The sequence below is a fragment of the Aotus nancymaae genome, unplaced genomic scaffold (assembly GCF_030222135.1).
Source record: "Aotus nancymaae isolate 86718 unplaced genomic scaffold, 86718_ANA_hifiasm-v0.15.2.pri h1tg000010l, whole genome shotgun sequence".
Lineage (NCBI taxonomy): Eukaryota > Metazoa > Chordata > Mammalia > Primates > Aotidae > Aotus > Aotus nancymaae.
The window spans coordinates 42596071-42614438 of record NW_026988421.1 but is presented as its reverse complement, the minus strand read 5'-3'; the positions used below and the strand labels follow the sequence as shown (position 1 = coordinate 42614438).

The 18368-nt window shown below is 39.3% G+C and overlaps 2 protein-coding genes across 3 annotated transcripts in view; both read left to right on the top strand.

The window, feature by feature from the left end:
* Positions 1-15809, top strand: part of MINPP1 (multiple inositol-polyphosphate phosphatase 1) — a 210614-nt gene extending 194805 nt beyond the window's left edge. The window contains exon 5 of the mRNA XM_064374132.1: positions 15737-15809. Coding sequence (XP_064230202.1) covers positions 15737-15764 — 28 coding nt within the window. The 3' untranslated portion in view covers positions 15765-15809. The remainder of the gene's footprint in view (positions 1-15736) is intronic.
* The window catches only part of PAPSS2 (3'-phosphoadenosine 5'-phosphosulfate synthase 2), a 90754-nt gene that overhangs the window by 39070 nt on the left and 33316 nt on the right, over positions 1-18368 (top strand). For both annotated transcript variants that reach the window (XM_012467571.2, XM_012467570.2), the window contains exon 2: positions 15737-15854. In XM_012467571.2, coding sequence (XP_012322994.2) covers positions 15737-15854 — 118 coding nt within the window. The remainder of the gene's footprint in view (positions 1-15736; positions 15855-18368) is intronic.

Genomic DNA, 18368 nt, shown 5'->3' with positions numbered 1-18368 from the left:
GCTTATAGTTTCTGCTTCTAATGCCTTGGTTTGCCAAATCGAGTCCAGATTCTGCATGAATCTCCAGTTAAATGGTCACCCATGTAACTGACAGGTTGTCTGTTTTCGTACAGCTTAAATTCCTAGGAAAATCTGATGGGTTCATCCTGTGAGTTGGTTTCACTTGGGTCAACCTAGTGCTATTTGCCATTACTAGGGAGGGTAGCAGGTGAGGTTGCATCTGTAACTGTGGCTGAGCAGATAACTGAGTGTGCAGGGAAAGAGGTTAAACACTGAATATCTTGTCAATAATCATCATAACAACCCCCAATGTTGATTAGGCACTGTTTTAAACACCTTATGTGTAGTAATTCATTTATTCTGTTTGAATGTAATGGTGAGCATGGAAGTCATATATTGCAGTGAATTGAGTCCTCTACTAATAATAATGACAGTAAGTCTCTAGAAAGACATTAATCTGACTCTTCCCAAAATGCCCTTTGCTTTGCTTTCCCTTGAAGGAAGCAGAATCCTTCCCTGGGTCCGCTCTTGATGATTGGGTGGGAGACTGTGTCTTCTGATCAAGTTTCCTGAGTTCCTTTAATTGAATCATCAGAATATCACATATAAAATTAGGCCTTGAGCCAGGCTGGCATAGCCACATTGAAGTCCTGTAATTTCCATTTACCTGGGAGCATGGTGAGTTTAGTGGTCATTCTTAGCCTTAGGAATCTGCCTTCCAGTGCATGATGTTTAGACAGAGTAGCAGCTGAATGAATTTTGAATTTAATTGTGCCTGAGCAGAGAGTGAACAACCTTTGCATGTGCCAGCTTTTTGATGTAGACTTCTCAGAATTATGATTTCAGGTCATTTCCAACTGAAGGACTCTTTCAGTTCATAGTAATATACATATTTTAATTAGCTATCTTTGGATTGTTTATATTTATGGAGGAAGAAACAGTGAAATAACCTACTTGAGGATGTTCTCAGTGCATGTAGCTTGTTTGACATATAAAACAGTGTTTTAAGTAAGTGTCCAGTTCAGTCGTTTATTGAGATTTAGTTGATAACTTGGATTTCAGCACTAACTGAAATGCATTGGTTCACATTAGCTTAATCAATTCTCATAGAATATGGAGAGCTCACCAGAACTGTAATTACAATAACCCATAGTTCTTTGATGTAGATTTCAAAGGATATTTTACAAATACATTTGTGAATGGAGTTCTGGTCTTTTAAACATTTGTACTGCTTTGGCTTTTTCTGTAGTGGGGCCTATAAGAAGACAGGTCATGGCAGGTCTCACTTAAAAAAGTCTTTAGCACAGAACATAAAAGTGACTGTAACTAAAGTTTGGAACATGTCATTTCATTGAGTACTGACACTGGAGGAGTCTAAGGATATTTACACCAGTTTAGAAATCAACAAAACATTTATTAAATTTCTGTTACTCATTCAACAAACATGTAATGAATACTCTAAGTTCAAGTATTCCACATCATCTCTTTTCATCCTTGCAAACATTAGCAAGAATTATAATCCCACAATTTTATGAGATTTCGAGAGGTCAGGCTTAGCTTGTTCAAGGTTCCAGTGGAGGCAGAATTTGAACTGATTCTAAACTGTCCAACTTTAAATCTATATTACTTCCTCTTAGCTAGATCTTATCAGGAAATCAAAGGTGTATAAGCTATGGCCCCTTCCATGTGGGGTTGATAATGAAGTCTAAAACATCAGACTTAAGTCTATACATCTAGGAAACATAGGCGCAAGTCTTCACCACCCACACAGAGTGCCACAGGATCTCATAGTTACAGGATTTTAGGGAAGAGGCATCAAGGAAGGCGGCCAGTGTCCATGGGATTTATGCTGCTTGGAGAACAGGCAGTATGTGGATAGCTGAGGGCATGGAGAGATGATTCCAGTAGGAAGAGCTGAGTGAGAAAAGGTGCAAAGCCAGAATGACCAAGTTGTGTTCAGGAAATCATAAATAGACCTACTCCTGAGAACGGAAGTTCTGTTATCTAAGAGTAGAAAATGTGGCTGAAAGGTAAATCAAGCTGGCTTGGCAGAGGGCTTTAAGTTCCAAGCTAAGAATTAGAACTGTTCTGTGGTTTCTAGGAAGCCAATACAAGTTTTGAATATAAAAGTAACATGATTTAAGGGTGTTTTTAAAAATCAACCAGATTGTCAATTGGAAAAAGAAGTGAGAGAGCTGGAAATCAGTAAAGGGGCTCTGGGCCAGGCAGGGAAATGACATAATGGCTGCTTTACAACCTTGAGGAAACCCAGAAGGAGTAAGGCTCATGGGGGACCGTGTTCAAGAATAGGTACAAAAAGTTAGGCCAGACCAAGAGAGATATTTACTCACAGCAAAGCTCAGTCACAAAGAAAGGCAAAGGCCAGGGCTGGAGAGTCAGTTCATAGCATCAGGTAGGTCTAATGAGTGAAATGCAGCAATGTCTTAGTCCATGCAGGCTGCTATAACAAAACCATACCCTGGGTGGCTTATAAACAACAGAAAGTTATTTCTTGCAGTTCTGGAGGCTGAGAAGTCCAAGAGCAAGAAACTGACAGATTCAGTGTCCGTCCAGGGCTGCCTTCTTGCTATAATCTCACGTGGAGGAAAAAGGGCCAGGTGGCTCTGTGGGGCCTCTGCATAAAAGCACTTAATTCCATTCATCAGGGCTCCTCCCTCATGATCTAATTACCTTCCAAAGGCCCAACCTAATCCTATCACATTAGGCATTATGTTTCCACAAGCAAATGTAAAGAGCAAGGGGAACAAAAAAATAGCCCATAGCAGCCTATACATAACAAATGAGCAGGTTAGGGGGCGAAAGGCAAGGGAGGACCTGCAACAAGTTCTATGACAGAGTGTGACACAAATTGAGGCACCTGGGTCAGGACCAAGGCTGAACATCATTTGGCAGCCAACTTACTGCCTATTGTTGGATAAGCCTGAAGGTTGAAGTAGAAGTCACAAGAACCAAGACATGAAGGGTCTAAGTGAGAATGCTGATAGTGAAAATTGGAAGAAAGTTTTTATATGATAGAGTTCATGAAGAAAGACTCAACAGGATGTGTTGATACATAATTAGATCAATGATACATAATTAGAGAGGAAAGAGAGCAGTAGGTCCTATAAGCCCTCATAGTCATTTTAAGAGCAAGCCACCTTCCAATGGTGAATTTGGAAACTAGTTATTTGGGTTTTGGAAAAGTTTTATCACGGAGAGCCCTTTTCCATAAGGAGATGCTTTTAAAAATATCAGTCTTACATGTCAGGAGTATTGCTACCTCCAGGATAACCATGAAATGGTTTCCATAAATATTGTAGATATGTCACTTGTTATGTGCACACCCAACTGTTACCAGTGTCTTGTCCATTAATTTTTCTGCTTTTTCTGGTTTACTTCATGATGTGCTTATGAAAGGATTTCTCACATAACTCCAAGCAATTTTAACCCTTAAATTAAAAGTCAAATCAAGTTAGCTATTTTAAGAAATGTGATCAGGAAAAATTAAGAATCCAGCAATGCAGAAGTTAAAGTGATTATGAAATGTTTAGGTTTTCATGATTTTGTTTGTTGCTAAATCTTACTAAAATGTACTTTTTTAAACAATCAGACTTATTTTTTAGAAGTTTTGGATTTACAGAACAATTGAGAAGATGGTACTAGGAGTTCCCATGTACCCTGACACCTAGTTTATTCTATTAGAAACCTTTACGTTAGTGTGGTACATCTGTTACAACGAATGAATCAAATATACATTGTTGTTAACTGAAGTTCATACTTTCTTTAGATTTCTTTAATTTTCACCTAATATTTTCTGTTCAAGGATTCCATCCCATGTTACATTTAATTTTGTCTCCTTAGGTTCCTCTTGGCAGTGACAGTTTCTCAGACTTTCTTTGGTTTTGATGACCTTGACAGTTTTGAGGAGTACAGATCAGATACTTTGTAGAATGCCCTTCTTGGAGTTTATGTGATGTTTTCCTAATGATTAGAATAGTCAAAAAACTAAGATGGTTATGGCAAATATGAAGGCCAGCTCAGGGTTCCAGTCAACCTAGTGTGCATCTTGGCTGATGGGCAACTCCTAGCAACTGTCTCTGTGACGGCAAGGGGTGAAAAGAAGTCAGGGCTTCCACCGTGGCATCTTGATTCACTCGATCCTGCATTGCACCCACTGGGGGCAGGTGAAGTTCCAACTGAGCTGGACACAGACCCCTGACCTGGAGGACACCAAGGAGAGTGCCAAGGAGAGGTGGCTCATCTGTGCTCTGGGAGTGAGGAGCTGTACATAGATTTTACCAGCTGGAGGCTGGAGCCAGAGGAAGAGACACATCAAGTAATTTCACTAAGAGGCAGCAGTCCAAGGAAGATTAGGCAGATTCCAGAGCATATGAGCAGAACCAAGACCAAAAGCACAGAACATATGGTTATGATTCCAAGTGCAACCTGCAGCCAAAGCTCTCCAGTGTCATAAACCTGTTCCTTCCTGCAGGGTATCTGAAGAAGCCAGATCTGGGTGGTTTATCATCCAATGGAAACTCCATAATCTCTTCTCTTCTAGATGATGCCTTGTTTGTAACCACTGGATTGACATCTAACATATGTGGTAGATAGAGGACCAGAAGTGTAGAAGACCTCTAACAGCGTGCACAGTCCCATGAGGAGGGGGGCTTCTTTATCTTTTTTGGCAAACATCTGAGTGATGATGCTTGAAAACTGTCTGAATGTGCCATTTAGGGTTTTCCAACAATTTGCATGTTTTTCAGATGTTTTGGGAAAAAATTAAATACTGTAAAAAGTCATGTGGAATTTTTTTAAAAAGATCCCATTTAAGTATGACCTCTATCTGTTTTTTTCTTTGTCGTCATTCTTGCAGTTTTTTTCACACTATTCAAATTCTTGTCTCTTTGACATTAGTCTGTGGTTTATTTCCTCCTATTGGCTTCTAAAAGTCAAATCAACTTAGTTGTGTGTATGTTTTCCCCTTAAATTATTTTCTCATTCACAGCATTAACCTATTCAACATAACATTCTATAGTAGGAATTGATAAAAATATCATTTTGGTCTTAAAGAAATTCTACATCCATCTTGAAGCTTTTATTTTTATTTTTTTGGTCTGATCACAATTATAATTCATAAATTTCAGATTTGGATCATTTTTGTTGTCCAGTAACTTTGACAAATGATTTAATTTGCTCTTTTCAGGAGTTTCTCAAATAATTTCTCTCAATTTTCACAACTGATATTTTGTCACTGTCTACCTGATATGGTTATTTCCCTTATAACTCGAGTAGTTTCACACAAAGTATAGTGTTGGTGGCTTCTGGGAGGCATTGTTTGCATAATAAGTAAATGCGTATTGTGAAACTGTATTCCTGGGATTGAATTTAGCATGATCTGTCATTGGATCCCTTTATTCATAATCTGTCTTTACACAAAATACTTTAGAACTATATTTTCCTTAATGTTAAATCCCTTTTAAAACATGTTATCTCGTGGAGCTGCACACCTGTAGTTGTAGCTACTCGGGAAGCTGAGGCGAGAGGATTGCTTGAGCCCAAGAGTTCAAGTCCAGCTTGGGCAGCATAGACTTTGTTTCTAAAAAATCATCAAAAGGAGCAATAAAACCCCTATATTATGAATTTTATTTTAGTAACACTCATTCAGTTAAAACTTCCCTATCTACCAATAACCATAGAATTGGAATTGAACCTTAAATGTCCAGTGGGTGGTGACTGCATCAAAGTTGAATAAGACAGCCTTCTTGCTGTTCAGCTGTTTAGATAACTTACGAATATTGTTAGCGCAACTTTCTCTGGGAGGTTCCCATTTGTCGTATCAATTTCCAAAAATTGTTATACCTTTCATGGGCATTTTTTCTCTGAGTGATATTTAAATGCCAACACAAATTACCACATGATCAAGTGAAATGGGCTGTATTTTAAAGCTTATCAATGTAGAACTCACTGTATTTCATTAAATATTTTAAAGGGATTCGGCCGGGCGCGGTGGCTCACGCCTGTAATCCCAGCACTTTGGGAGGCCGAGGTGGGTGGATCACGAGGTCAAGAGATTGAGACCATCCTGGTCAACATGGTGAAACCCCGTCTCTATTAAAAATACAAAAAATTAGCTGGGCATGGTGGCGCGTGCCTGTAATCCCAGCTACTCAGGAGGCTGAGGCAGGAGAATTGCCTGAACCCAGGAGGCGGAGGTTGCGGTGAGCAGAGATCGCACCATTGCACTCCAGCCTGGGTAACAAGAGTGAAACTCCATCTCAAGAAAATATATATATTTTAAAGGGATTCATTGCCTTAACGATGTGTTCTCAAGATATCAAGGCTAATAATTTTTTCTTTTCTTTTTTTCTTGGAGTCAGAGTTTCACTCTGTTACCCAGGCTGGAGTGCAATGGTGCATTCATGGCTCACTGCAGCCTCCTGAGCTCGAAGGGTCCTTTTACCTCAGCCTCCGCTGGGATTATAGGCATGAGTTGCCATGCCTGGCTAATAGAATTTGCTTATTTGTTGGTTTGATTTGGTTATTGTTGTATTGCTTGTAACTTGTGTTACAGGAACTCACTTGTGTCCACACATCTGTGATCCCTTTGAACAATAAGAATCAAACCATTTTGGCTTCACCATTTTCTGGTTGAGAAATTCTTCATTTTTGAATATATATTTATTTCTAAATTTAATATTGAAAACCAGAATATAGAGACAAGAAGGAAAAGAGTTACCTAAGATGACCTAACCTTCAAGATTATTATTACTATTAGCATTTTCCCACAATTTTCCAGACTTTTTTCTATATAGCCTTATACATATAAATACATATATTTTAACAATGAGATTAATGTTAACTTACTCTGTAAGCTGTTTTCTCACCTATTCATCATATGAATGTACTATAATCTAGCTAACTGATGGACATTTTTATTTTTGCTTATTTCACTATTTTAGATAATATTGCTATGAACATCCTTGGATAATGATTCATTTTTCTATGTTATGATGTTGAGATTATTTGAGGATTAGAGAAACTAGCAGAGAAAATTATAGTGAGTCATTGTATGTTCACAACAAAACTTGCATAAATTTATTTCCATGAGAGAATGTGGAATGAACTAAAATTGAAACTTTTTTTTAAAGAACAAGCTTTTTGTCTGGGTGCAACGGTTCATGCCTGTAATCCCAGCACTTTGGGAGGCTGAGGCAGGAAGATTGCTTGAGTCCAGGAGTTCTAGACCAGTCCAGGCAACGTGGCAGTTGCCCTACACTACAAAAGAACGAAAAAATTAGCCAGCCACAGTGGCTTGTGCCTGTAGTCCCAGCTACTGAGGAGGCTGTGGTGGGAGGATGGCTTGAGCTGGAGAGGTGGAGGCGGCAGTGAGCCATGTTCACACCACTGCACTGCAGCCTGGGTGAAAAGAGTGAGATCTGTCTCAAAAAAAAAAGTAAAGAGTTTTATATTTTTGAAATTTTAAAACATGTTAGAAAACAACTATCAGAACCATAGAGGTCTATACTAAAAGTAGAAAATTATAACTATATAAGAATTCTAGAAATAGTTTCAAACTATTAAAAGGCATCCAAAGTAGAAGGGAAATAAATTCTAATATATTTGAGATTGCTGGATATAATGATGGAGAAGAAATAAAATTGATCCATGTAAGCACATAATAAATTGTAATGATTTCATATTTTAAAAATTGGTACAGTTTAATTGTATCAAGGTAGCTAGAAGTTTGAAGAGTGTTTTTGGCCAGGGTATGTATGATTAGTGATCAAATGGAAGACAAACAACAGGAATATTTCTGTAGATTTGTAAAATACTCTTTAATATGATATAGCTATAATATATGATATATAATAAAGTACATGCCAAAAGGAGAGCAGGTGAACAAAAAGTATACATTATTATATAATTAATAAAAATTTTATGATACTAAGCATAGAAAAAAAGAAGCACCAAAATATGTTTTTATTTATAACATATTCTAATTTATTATTTCTTTAATAACTTTCTTTATAATTGATTCTAAACATTAATAATTCTTTCTCTCTTTCTCTTTCTTTCTCTCTCTTTCTCTCTCTCTCTCTTTTTCTTTCACAAGGTCTCACTCCATTGTCAAGGCTGGAGTTCAGTACTGTGATAAGGGCTTACTGCAGCCTTGACCTTCTGGGCTCAGGCGATCCTGCCATCTCAGTTCCCTGAGAGCTGGAACTGTAGGCACATGCTACCACACCTGGCTAATTTTTAAATTTTTTTCTAGAGATGCAGTCTCACCATGTTCCCCAGGCTGCTCCCTAACTTCTGGACTCAAGCAATTCTCCCACCTTGACCTCCTAAAGTGCTGGGATCATAGGCATGAGTCACTGCACCCAGCCCAAAACACATTTTTAAAAAGTGAATGAGATCATTGTCCAGATTGTAGTTAATTAATATCAAAGAGACAATCACATGAATGTCCTAAGTAACTTATTACACAGAAAAAGGCATATTCTTACCAAAATAAGTACAAATCATCCTGGAGGAAAAAATGGTAAAAGTACAAACACGAAAAAGTGGTTGAATATTTAGAAGTAGGTGTATCGTGGTAGCCTGGTAACTTGGTTTTGTCACCTGGAAAATAAACTGGCAGTACACACAATGAGACCTACTACATAGTTTATATGTTTTGATACTCAGTAATTTCACTTTGGGTTGTACATCCAAAAGTACTAATCTGAAAGGAATAAATATATCATTGTGAAACATTTGAAGCTACTCATGTTAAGTAATGAAAATGAAGTAAGAATGATTTTTAAATTGTCTACATTATAGTGTAGTGTGAAAAGTCTTATTATATATTATCTCCTTGAATCCTCAGGGAGGAAGCTCCATGCAGGAATAAGACCCAGACTTAAATCTGGCTACATCCTGTGTCTTCTGTGTGTGTGACCACAGCCACCTTCTCAACATCTCTGTGCAGTAGTTTTCAGATCTGTAAATGGATCACAATGCTCAGTCTCTATAGCTCCCAGGTTTTGAGCAATAAATGAGACATTGCACGTGGAAGTGGAACTCCTACCATGGGCCCAGGGCAATCATTGTGGTTGCAATTTTCTGAAAATGGATCTTTAAATGAATTTTCAAACTGCACATTGAGGAGCAGGAAGATTTGGAACACGTTTAATTATCAAGGGAGCAATGAAAGCGGAGATCAATGGCAATGAGGGCCAAGTTAAAACAGGGCAAAGTAGAGTTGTAATGAGAGAAGTAAACTGGATTTGTTTGCACTGCCTGGGGAGCAGGAGGGAGTAGAGGAGATTCAAGGGCACCTGCTTGTTTTTTTATTGAGGCATTATGCACATCTTAAAAAGAGAAGCTTTGGGCATTGGTAAACTCCACAGGATACCTGGTTTAGAGCTTTTTCATTCCCCAAGAGTCCTCCTCCTTTCCATGACACTTCTCCCTGTGACACATGCTTGGATTTGGCCCTGGAAATGCCCTGCCCCACCATGAAACCATCTTATCTTTTCCCCAGGTTACTTATCTTGTAGTTGTCACACAAAATCAAGGCCGAGGCTCTCTGCCACAATCCTTGGCACGTCACCTGAGTTCTAGGAGCCATTTTGACAGTCCCCTTTCTGTGCTACCAATGGGAGTGAGGGTTGGGCCTGGCAGAGACACACATGCAACTCTGGGCTTCGTGACAAGGCTGGGCTCTAATGGGTCAAACCCAGGGCAAAGGCCATCCTCCATCTAGGTAACAAAGTGTTCATGACTCTATGACAGCCAGGACAAGGGCGGTAAGTTTGCAGTAGAATGACACATCAAACTGATCGACCTTAGTGTAGGGTATGTCCTGGCTGGACTTTAATTATCAGAGCAGCAATAATAACAACATCATGTGTGAGTGTGTAGGGGGAGGGGGCTTTAATAATCAGAGCAGCAATGATAATGTGTGTGTGTGTGTGCACACGCATGCATGCATATGTGTGTAAAACCGGTGCAGTTCTATCCACTGTCTGATTTGATCATGAGCCCCACTTGCTCCCCAGACTTGGGTTAGAATGGACCCAGATCCCCAGAACCCTTCTAAACCTGGGTGGTCTAGAATTCAAACTACTATCACTTCTCCAGACTACATTAAATGCCACCTGGATTGATCAGATTCAACATCCTACCATGTGTCTGGTATTTTCTTTGCTACTTTATATAGATAATTATCTTCTTTAATCCTTTCAGCAACCCTAGGAGGAAGGTATTCTTATCCCCATTTTACAGAGAAAGATATGGAGGTTCAGAGATGTTAATAACTTGTCCCAGGTCACAGAGCAAGTCAGTGGTGAAGCAGGTGCCAAATCCAGGTTTGCTTGACTCCCAAATCCATACTCATGCTACTCCGATGCATGCTACAGAGAGTTTTGCTGGGCCAGTAATGGGAAGAAGGTAGCGATTTTTGCAAAATTTGTCTTAGGGACCCAGTATAGAAGTATGCCACTAACTTTGGGGTTTCTGGGGCACTTCCTGATAAGGGGCAGAGTTAGATGAGATGCTGAGGATATCTGTGTGTTCTCTCTGTACACACAGCAAGGCAGCATTTTTTCCTTTAACTTGTGTTTTGCTTTCTATAGAGAGAATCCTTTTTCTGACAGTCACTTTCTTTCCAAAGCTTATAACATCATAGGCTCTTTAGTGGAGAGTAGTACAGCTTTCAACAAGAAAAAGAAAAGTTTTTGGCCATTCTGCCCCTTTTGCAGTTCAAGTATCATTCAGAACATTTGCTTCTATTTGTTTGCCTTTTGCAAAACATCAAGGGTGATTTTGAAATAAATAAGAAGTAAAATATTTGACTGAACCAAAAAAGCCCTGTACCTGGCCATTTGAAAGTGTTTATTTATTTGTTTAAACATTGCTAGAGTCATAGAAAATTTAAATGCAGGTAACAAAGAACAAAAGTTTAGAGATTAAATACTATGTTAGAGTCATTACTTCTAATTAGATTTGAACTGTTTTAGAAAACAAAGAACTTGCTTGGGGACAATTATCAAGATCATATCAAAGTTCCCTTAGAAAATTAACAGAGCTTGGAGTTTATTGTGGATCTCTGCCTGTGTGGAGAAGAAATAGGCAAGCTAGAGGAAACAAAACTGTCTCTACAGACAAATTAAATTTTGGTGGATGTTCATGTGCACAGGTGGGCAGCACCTTAGTCTAATATGTTGCGATTAGGGTCAGAGTCCTTTTCCATAAATGCAGCAGTGTTAAATAATGTAATTCCACCATCTAAAATCTTATTATATATTTTCTTGTTTGTTTACTTTTTTTTTTAAGACAAAGTCTTTTTTTTTTGGTTTTTGAGCCAAGATTGTGTACTCCATCCTGGAGTGTAGTGACACAAATAATGTAATTCCACCATCTAAAATCTTTTATTTTCTTGTTTGTTTACTTTTTTTTTAAGACAAAGTCTTTTTTTTTTTTTTTTTTTTTTTTTTTTTTTTTTTTTTTGAGACGGAGTTTCGCTCTTGATACCCAGGCTGGAGCGCAATGGCGCGATCTCGGCTCACCGCAACCTCCGCCTCCTGGGTTCAGGCAATTCTCCTGCCTCAGCCTCCTGAGTAGCTGGGATTACAGGCACGCGCCACCGTGCCCAGCTAATTTTTTGTATTAGTAGAGACGGGGTTTCACCATGTTGACCAGGATGGTCTCGATCTCTTGACCTCGTGATCCACCCGCCTCGGCCTCCCAAAGTGCTGGGATTACAGGTTTTTTTGGTTTTTGAGCCAAGATTGTGCACTCCATCCTGGAGTGTAGTGACACAATCTTGGCTCACAGCAACCTCCGCTTCATGGATTCAAGTGATTCTCTTGCCTTAGCCTATCAAGTAGCTGGGATTACAGATATTTTCCACCACGCCAGCTAATTTTTGTATTTTTAGTAGAGACAGGGTTTCGCCATGTTGGCCAGGGTGATCTCAAACTCCTGACCTCAAGGATTCTAGTGCAAGTTGTCTTTTGTGGACACATTTTCATTTCTCTTGAATAGATATCTGTTAATGGAATTGCTGAGTCATGGGGAAGATAAATGTAAATGTCAGAGTTATTTTCTCAGGATGATTGTGCAACTTCAACCTCCACTATCAAAATATGAGAGCACATCCTTGCTGTCATTAGATGTTAATTTGCATTCTTCTGGATGACTAATGACATTAAGCACTTCATGGTTCTTTACTGACCTTGTGTATATCTTCCTTTGTAAAGTGACTGTTCAAATCTTTTTCCATTTAAAAAAATTGGGTCAACTTTATTATTATTATTATTATTATTATTATTATTATTATTATTTGAGACTGAGTCTCACTCTGTCACCCAGGCTGGAGTGCAGTGGCACCATCTCAGCTCACTACAACCCATACCTTCCAGGTTCAAGTGATTCTTCTGCCTTAGCCTCCCAAGTAGCTGGGACTACAGGCACACACCACGACGTCCGACTAATTTTTGTATTTTTAGTAGAGACTGGGTTGCACCATATTCGCTAAGCTGGTTTCAAACTCCTGACCTCATGATCTGCCCACCTCAGCCTCCCAAAATGCTGGGATTACAGGCATGAGCCACCGCGCCCGGCTGGTTGTCTTTTTATTACTAGATGTGCTTTGCATTTCTTCACATGGTATACAAATATATACATATGAGAGACCCTCTCCCTCCCTCAGAGAGTGGAGCCCCAGTTACCTCATCTTTTTGTCTTTCTCCCCCAAATGATGCCAGGGATTCTTCTTTGTTTTGTACTATAGTCCCAGTGTTTCAGATTGTCACTGGCACAGAGTAGGAGCTCAATAAACATTTACTGAAAAAAATCAATGAATAATCAAGTGAACTGACTTTTGGGTCTGATATTCAGACATAATGTTCTTGAACTTAATGGCATTAATCAACAAGAAAATCAAAAAAAGGAAATTTAAATGCTATTCTTGAGGCATCACATACGCTTGGCACCAAGGGCACAGAATACCTTCAGGGGACTGGACATAGTGTCTTATGCCTGTAATTCCAGTACTTTGGAAGATTGAAGTGGGAGTATCACTTGGGTCCAGGAGTTGGAGATGAGCCTGGGCAACACAGTGAGACCCCATCTCTACAAAAAATCTAAAAACAAAAATAGCCAGGCATGGTAGTATGCACCTGTAGTCATAGCTACTTCTAGGGCTGAGGTGGGAGGATAGCTGGATCCTGGGAGTTCAAGGCTGCAGTGAGGCCTGATTCCACCACTGAATTCTAGTCAGGGTGACAGAGTAAATCCTTGTATCAAACAACAACAACAAAGCCCAAGACAGAATACCTTCAGGGGATTTGTTCACCCAGGGGAGATACTGCTAGACTGTCTCATGGAGTGGCCTAATTTGTCCCCATTTATGAGCCCTGTAGTGTAAGACATCACTGCTGTCACATCTGCCACATTCTGGGACTATGCCCAACCATGTCCAAGTCTTGGGTTCCGACCAGGTTTCCTTAACAGATGACCAGAACATCTAGCTTTAGAGGGTTTTAGGTAACTTCGCCCAGCTGATCCCACTGTGCCTTTAACCACCTTCCTCTTGGCCCCCTCTGACACTGATAATGCCTGTCCCTGACCCTTGGCCCCTCTGCCTGACTCTGTCTCACTAGCAGGCCCATCCCCACTCTGTGTTCTGCCTTTCTTAGCACCCCTAAAGGGCCAGGCAGGAAAGGATGGGACTAGTTGATTATCACATCCCTGACCAGCTCTAAGGAATTCGGTAATTCTCATATTCATCCCTAAGCACATTTACCATCAGTTGTGAATGGGGCTTTCTTAATTTTACACTGGAAGGCCAGTAGGGGCCCCTAAGTCTTGAAGCCATTTTCCTGGTCCCAATCCAGCAGATTCCAGCCTATCCACTTGGGGATATCTACAATGAATAGAATCATCAGCATTCACATTTGTAGAGAACTTTGCCATTTACATGTTTATATCTGTCATCTTACGTAAACCACCAAATAGTCCTAGTTGTAGCCCTCCTGGTTTCTATTTTCCCAAAGTTTCTATTTCCCAAAGCAAAAAGAGGTGAGTTTTCTTTTCTCTTTTTCTTTTCTTCTTTTTTTTTCTTTAACGAGACAGGGTCTCACTCTGTTGCCCAGGCTGGAGTACAGTGGTGCAGTCATGACTCGCTGCAGCCTTAGCTCCCTGGGTTCAAGTGATCCTCTCACCTCAGCCTCGTCAGTAGCCGGGAGTATAGGCACATGCCACCATGCCTGGCTAATATTTTTTTATTTTTAGTAGAGATGAGGTCTCACTATGTTGCCCAGGCTGATCTCAAACTCCTGAGCTTAAGTAATCCTCCCTCCTTGACCTCCCAAAGTGCTGGGATTATAAGCATGAGCCACTGCTCCTGGCAGAGTTTTCTAAAATCCTCTAGGTCTTGCTAAAAAAAATATTGGTTCTTTCTTAGTTCTGGTGGGTATGCAAAAAAAAAAAAAAAAAAAAAAAAAGGCTCATAGATTTTTACAGTTCAGAAACCTGGTTTATGTCTGTCATTAGAAATTCAATTGCACACCGCAGATATATATGAGTAGTTCCTGACCTTTTAATTTAACCATGATTATGGATTTTTCCCCCTTGGATCACATGTTACTTTCTTTTAAGTCCACCAAAAGCTGTATTTATTGGCTCACTTTACCTTTTTTATTCATCAGACTTATACCTCTCAGTCAGAGTTTAGAATCAGGATCAGATAGTCTCTTACCTCACTAAGCTGATTTTATTACAGCCAAAATAAAGACATTTGATATTTGGATTGGCTTTCAATCCCAATAACTAGTACATTTCCATTTCTGATGGGCTTTTTGAAAGATTAAAAAGTTAATACACTGACCCTTGAGAAAATGGAAGCAAAAGTTAGTTCTTGTGAAGAAGTAGCCCTTGTGTGTTGAAGAACTTCACTCTTGCCTTGTCTCTGATGCCTGAATGGGAGCAACACGAGTATTACTGACTTTAACCCTTTTCACTGCAATCTCGGCCTTTCTCTGGCTCTATAGGGACTGAGGATTAACCAGCCCCACCCTAGTATTTCCTCAGCTGCTGGAGTATTTGGGTTCTCAGGTAAAGCCCATAGGACTTGGGGAGAACATGCATTCATTGAAACAGACATTCTTCTAAGGTGCAAATGTTAAAATATCATGCAACCAGGACTATTACATAAAATCAAAACTTATCCAATTTGAATTATACTCTCAAAGGATCATGATGAGTATTGTAAAGGTAGTGTTTGTTTCTAAATTAATAGAATTAATAAATGTCATTCTGTTTGCCAGTTATGGAAGAAATACAGTTGGAGAAGACTATTAATATAATATGCTTGCATTGTATTTTTATTATTTAGCAGATTGTGTTGCATGAACCAATGAAATATGATGCTATAATTTAAAAGCAATTATTTTATGAAAGCAAAAATGCTTATGGATAACGTTAAGTGAAATGCAGAATGAATAACTTAGATACATAGACTCACAGCTAAGAAAAATCTATACATGTAGCTAATGGCTCAGGGTAATCTGTAGAAATGATAAAAAATTATATTAGAATGGACAAAGATGAGTCTCTTTCAAAATATTTTTATATAAGTTGTTACATGTATCAGTTTTCCAATTAAAAGTTTAAGATGGATTTATATTGCTCCGGTGAAGAATATGTGTTTTATTAATACTGTGTTTGGTTTTGTCTTATTTTGTAGGAAAGCCAGCAGAAATCCACCAATGTAGTCTATCAGGCTCACCATGTGAGCAGGAATAAGAGAGGGCAAGTGGTTGGAACAAGAGGTGGGTTCCGAGGATGTACCGTGTGGCTAACAGGTATGTCATGTTCAAATATATACATATTATTAATTGCAAGTTGACATGTGACACAATTTTGTGGAAATTAGTATAACATATTACATACTTGTTTTATCATTAGAAGGAGGCTGGGAGATGTAGTAGAAAGGCTGGGTGTTAGTCCTAACCCTACTATCAGTGAGAAATAGAGTTAAGGTCAACTATAAAAATAGAGTCTGATCAAGTCAACTGGAAATGTCTCTAGTTGTCACTTTTCTCCTCTTTGTCAGGAAAGGATGAGACAAGACGATTATGACATTGACATTCCCTTTCAGTGCTAAGAAATTCAATAATTCTCATGTTCATCCCTAAACATATTTACTGGCAGTTATGAATGAGGCTTTCCTAATTTGACATCAAACATTTGGCTGTCCATAAGGTTTTGGATGTCTAGAGATATTCATTATTGTTGCCTAATGTTTTGACATTCTAGGAGAGTATTTCACTTACTGTCTAAACAAGCAAACAAACAAACATAAGAATCTGTGCAAGAAGGAAAGCTAGATTTCCATTTGGCTGAGGACTGCCCTTGTTTTTTTTTTTTCCGCACACAGAAAATGATTCGGTTCCAATGCAGGACTGCCCTTATATACAGAAATAACTCGCTGCTGCTGAAATGATCAAATGACTCTCCCTTTTCTTGTGTTTTTATAGCTACAGAATGTCAAAGCTAAGAGTTAGTGAAAGAACTGGAATTAGAACCTGACTCCCAATAGGTGGCCCTAGGCTGTTACCTTGTACGCTGAGTCCAAGGTAGACAAAATTATTTATGAACTCAAAAGGAAAAAAAAAAACCAAGATCATTTCATAGACAACAGTCTTCAAATGGAATGAGCCCACCTGCAAAACTAAGTTTATTCAGGTTATAAAATGTTGATGGTTTCTAACCTGAAGCTCATTCTAAAGAATCTGGCAGGTAGGGACCTGCCTTGCATCTTTTCTTGCTATCCTGAATCTTTACCCTTTTCTGTCCCAACCAGCTCTTGCTTGTCCTTTTCAAGTTTTCCCTTGTGCCTTTGGTTTCCTGGATTCATTCATGCCTGGACTGTGCATCAAAACAACTTTCTGTAGCCTCCAGTGCAAGGACAGACAGTGAGCAACAAACCTGCTGTGCTCAGATATGCACCATCCTCCTGTGATTACTCCTGAAATGTTTATCTCAACTCCCCCCAAGAGACGTAATTTGAACAGTAGTTATAGCTGTATTCTAGAAGATCCCCTCCTGTTATATGTTTACCTTCATGCGAAGATCACTGGTGAAAACAACTTTCGTGTTGAGCTATACGCACAAAGTCCATTTTCTCTAATGTGACACCCCTTAAAAAGAAAAAGAGAATTAGTAGAAAAGAAACATATCTAAAGGGTATACTTTCTCCTTCTTTACTCTTAAAATGAATTATCTTTTCATTAGAAAAGAATAGATGGCAAATTTTAAAAATCAAGGCCAGGCTTGGTGGCTTATGCCTGTGATCCCAGCACTTTGGGAGGCCGAGATGGGTGGATCACCTGATGTGAAGAGTTCAAGACCAACCTGGCCAGCACAGTGAAACCCTGTCTTTACTAAAAAGACAAAAATTACCTGGGTATGGTGGTGAACGCCTGTAATCTCAGCTACTCAGGAAGCTGAGGCAGGAGAATCACTTGAACACAGGAGGTTGCAGTGAGCTGAGATCGTGCCACTGCACTCCAGCCTGGGTAACAGAATGAGACTCCATCTCAAAAAATAAAAATTAAATTTAAAAATTAAATTAAATTAAAAAATCATCTTTATCTAACTTATTTTTTATTCTTATGTTACAAAGGTAGGCTGTTGACCAGGAAGACTAGAAGAAACAAAATATTTTAAATCCATAGACTCAGATTTTAGCCTCAACTCCACCAAATGAGCTGTGTGACTTTGGACAAGCCAGTTAGGCTCTCTAAGCCTCAGTTTTCTTATTTGTACAATGAGAATAAAGATAGTACCTGACTTATGGAGGTGTCGCTATAACTTAATCAATAAAAGACAAATGCACTTTTCACAGTGCCTGACACATGGTAAAGTTCTCAGTAACTGTAATTAGTGTTACCTCAATGTATGAAAGTACACATGCCAACAATCTGTTTACATATACTTACTGTAGGGCTGGGTGCGGTGGCTCATGCCTGTAATCCCAGCACTTTGGGAGGCCGAGGTGGGCGGATCACAAGGTTTGGTGTTCAAGACCAGCCTGGCCAACAGGGTGAAACCCTGTCTCTACTAAAAATACAAACATTAACTGGGCGTGGTAGCATGTGCCTGTAGTCCCAGCTGCTTGAGAGGCTGAGGCAGGAGAATCACTTGAACCCAGGAGGCGGAGGTTGCAGTGAGCTGAGATCGCACCACTGCACTCTAGCCTGGTGACAGAGTGAGACTCCATCTCAAGAAAAAAAAAAGATTGTGGCCACCCGGGGCTGAAGCTGGCATTTTCCCTGAGCCTGTCAATAATTTTGATTTGATCTTGAAGTACCTGT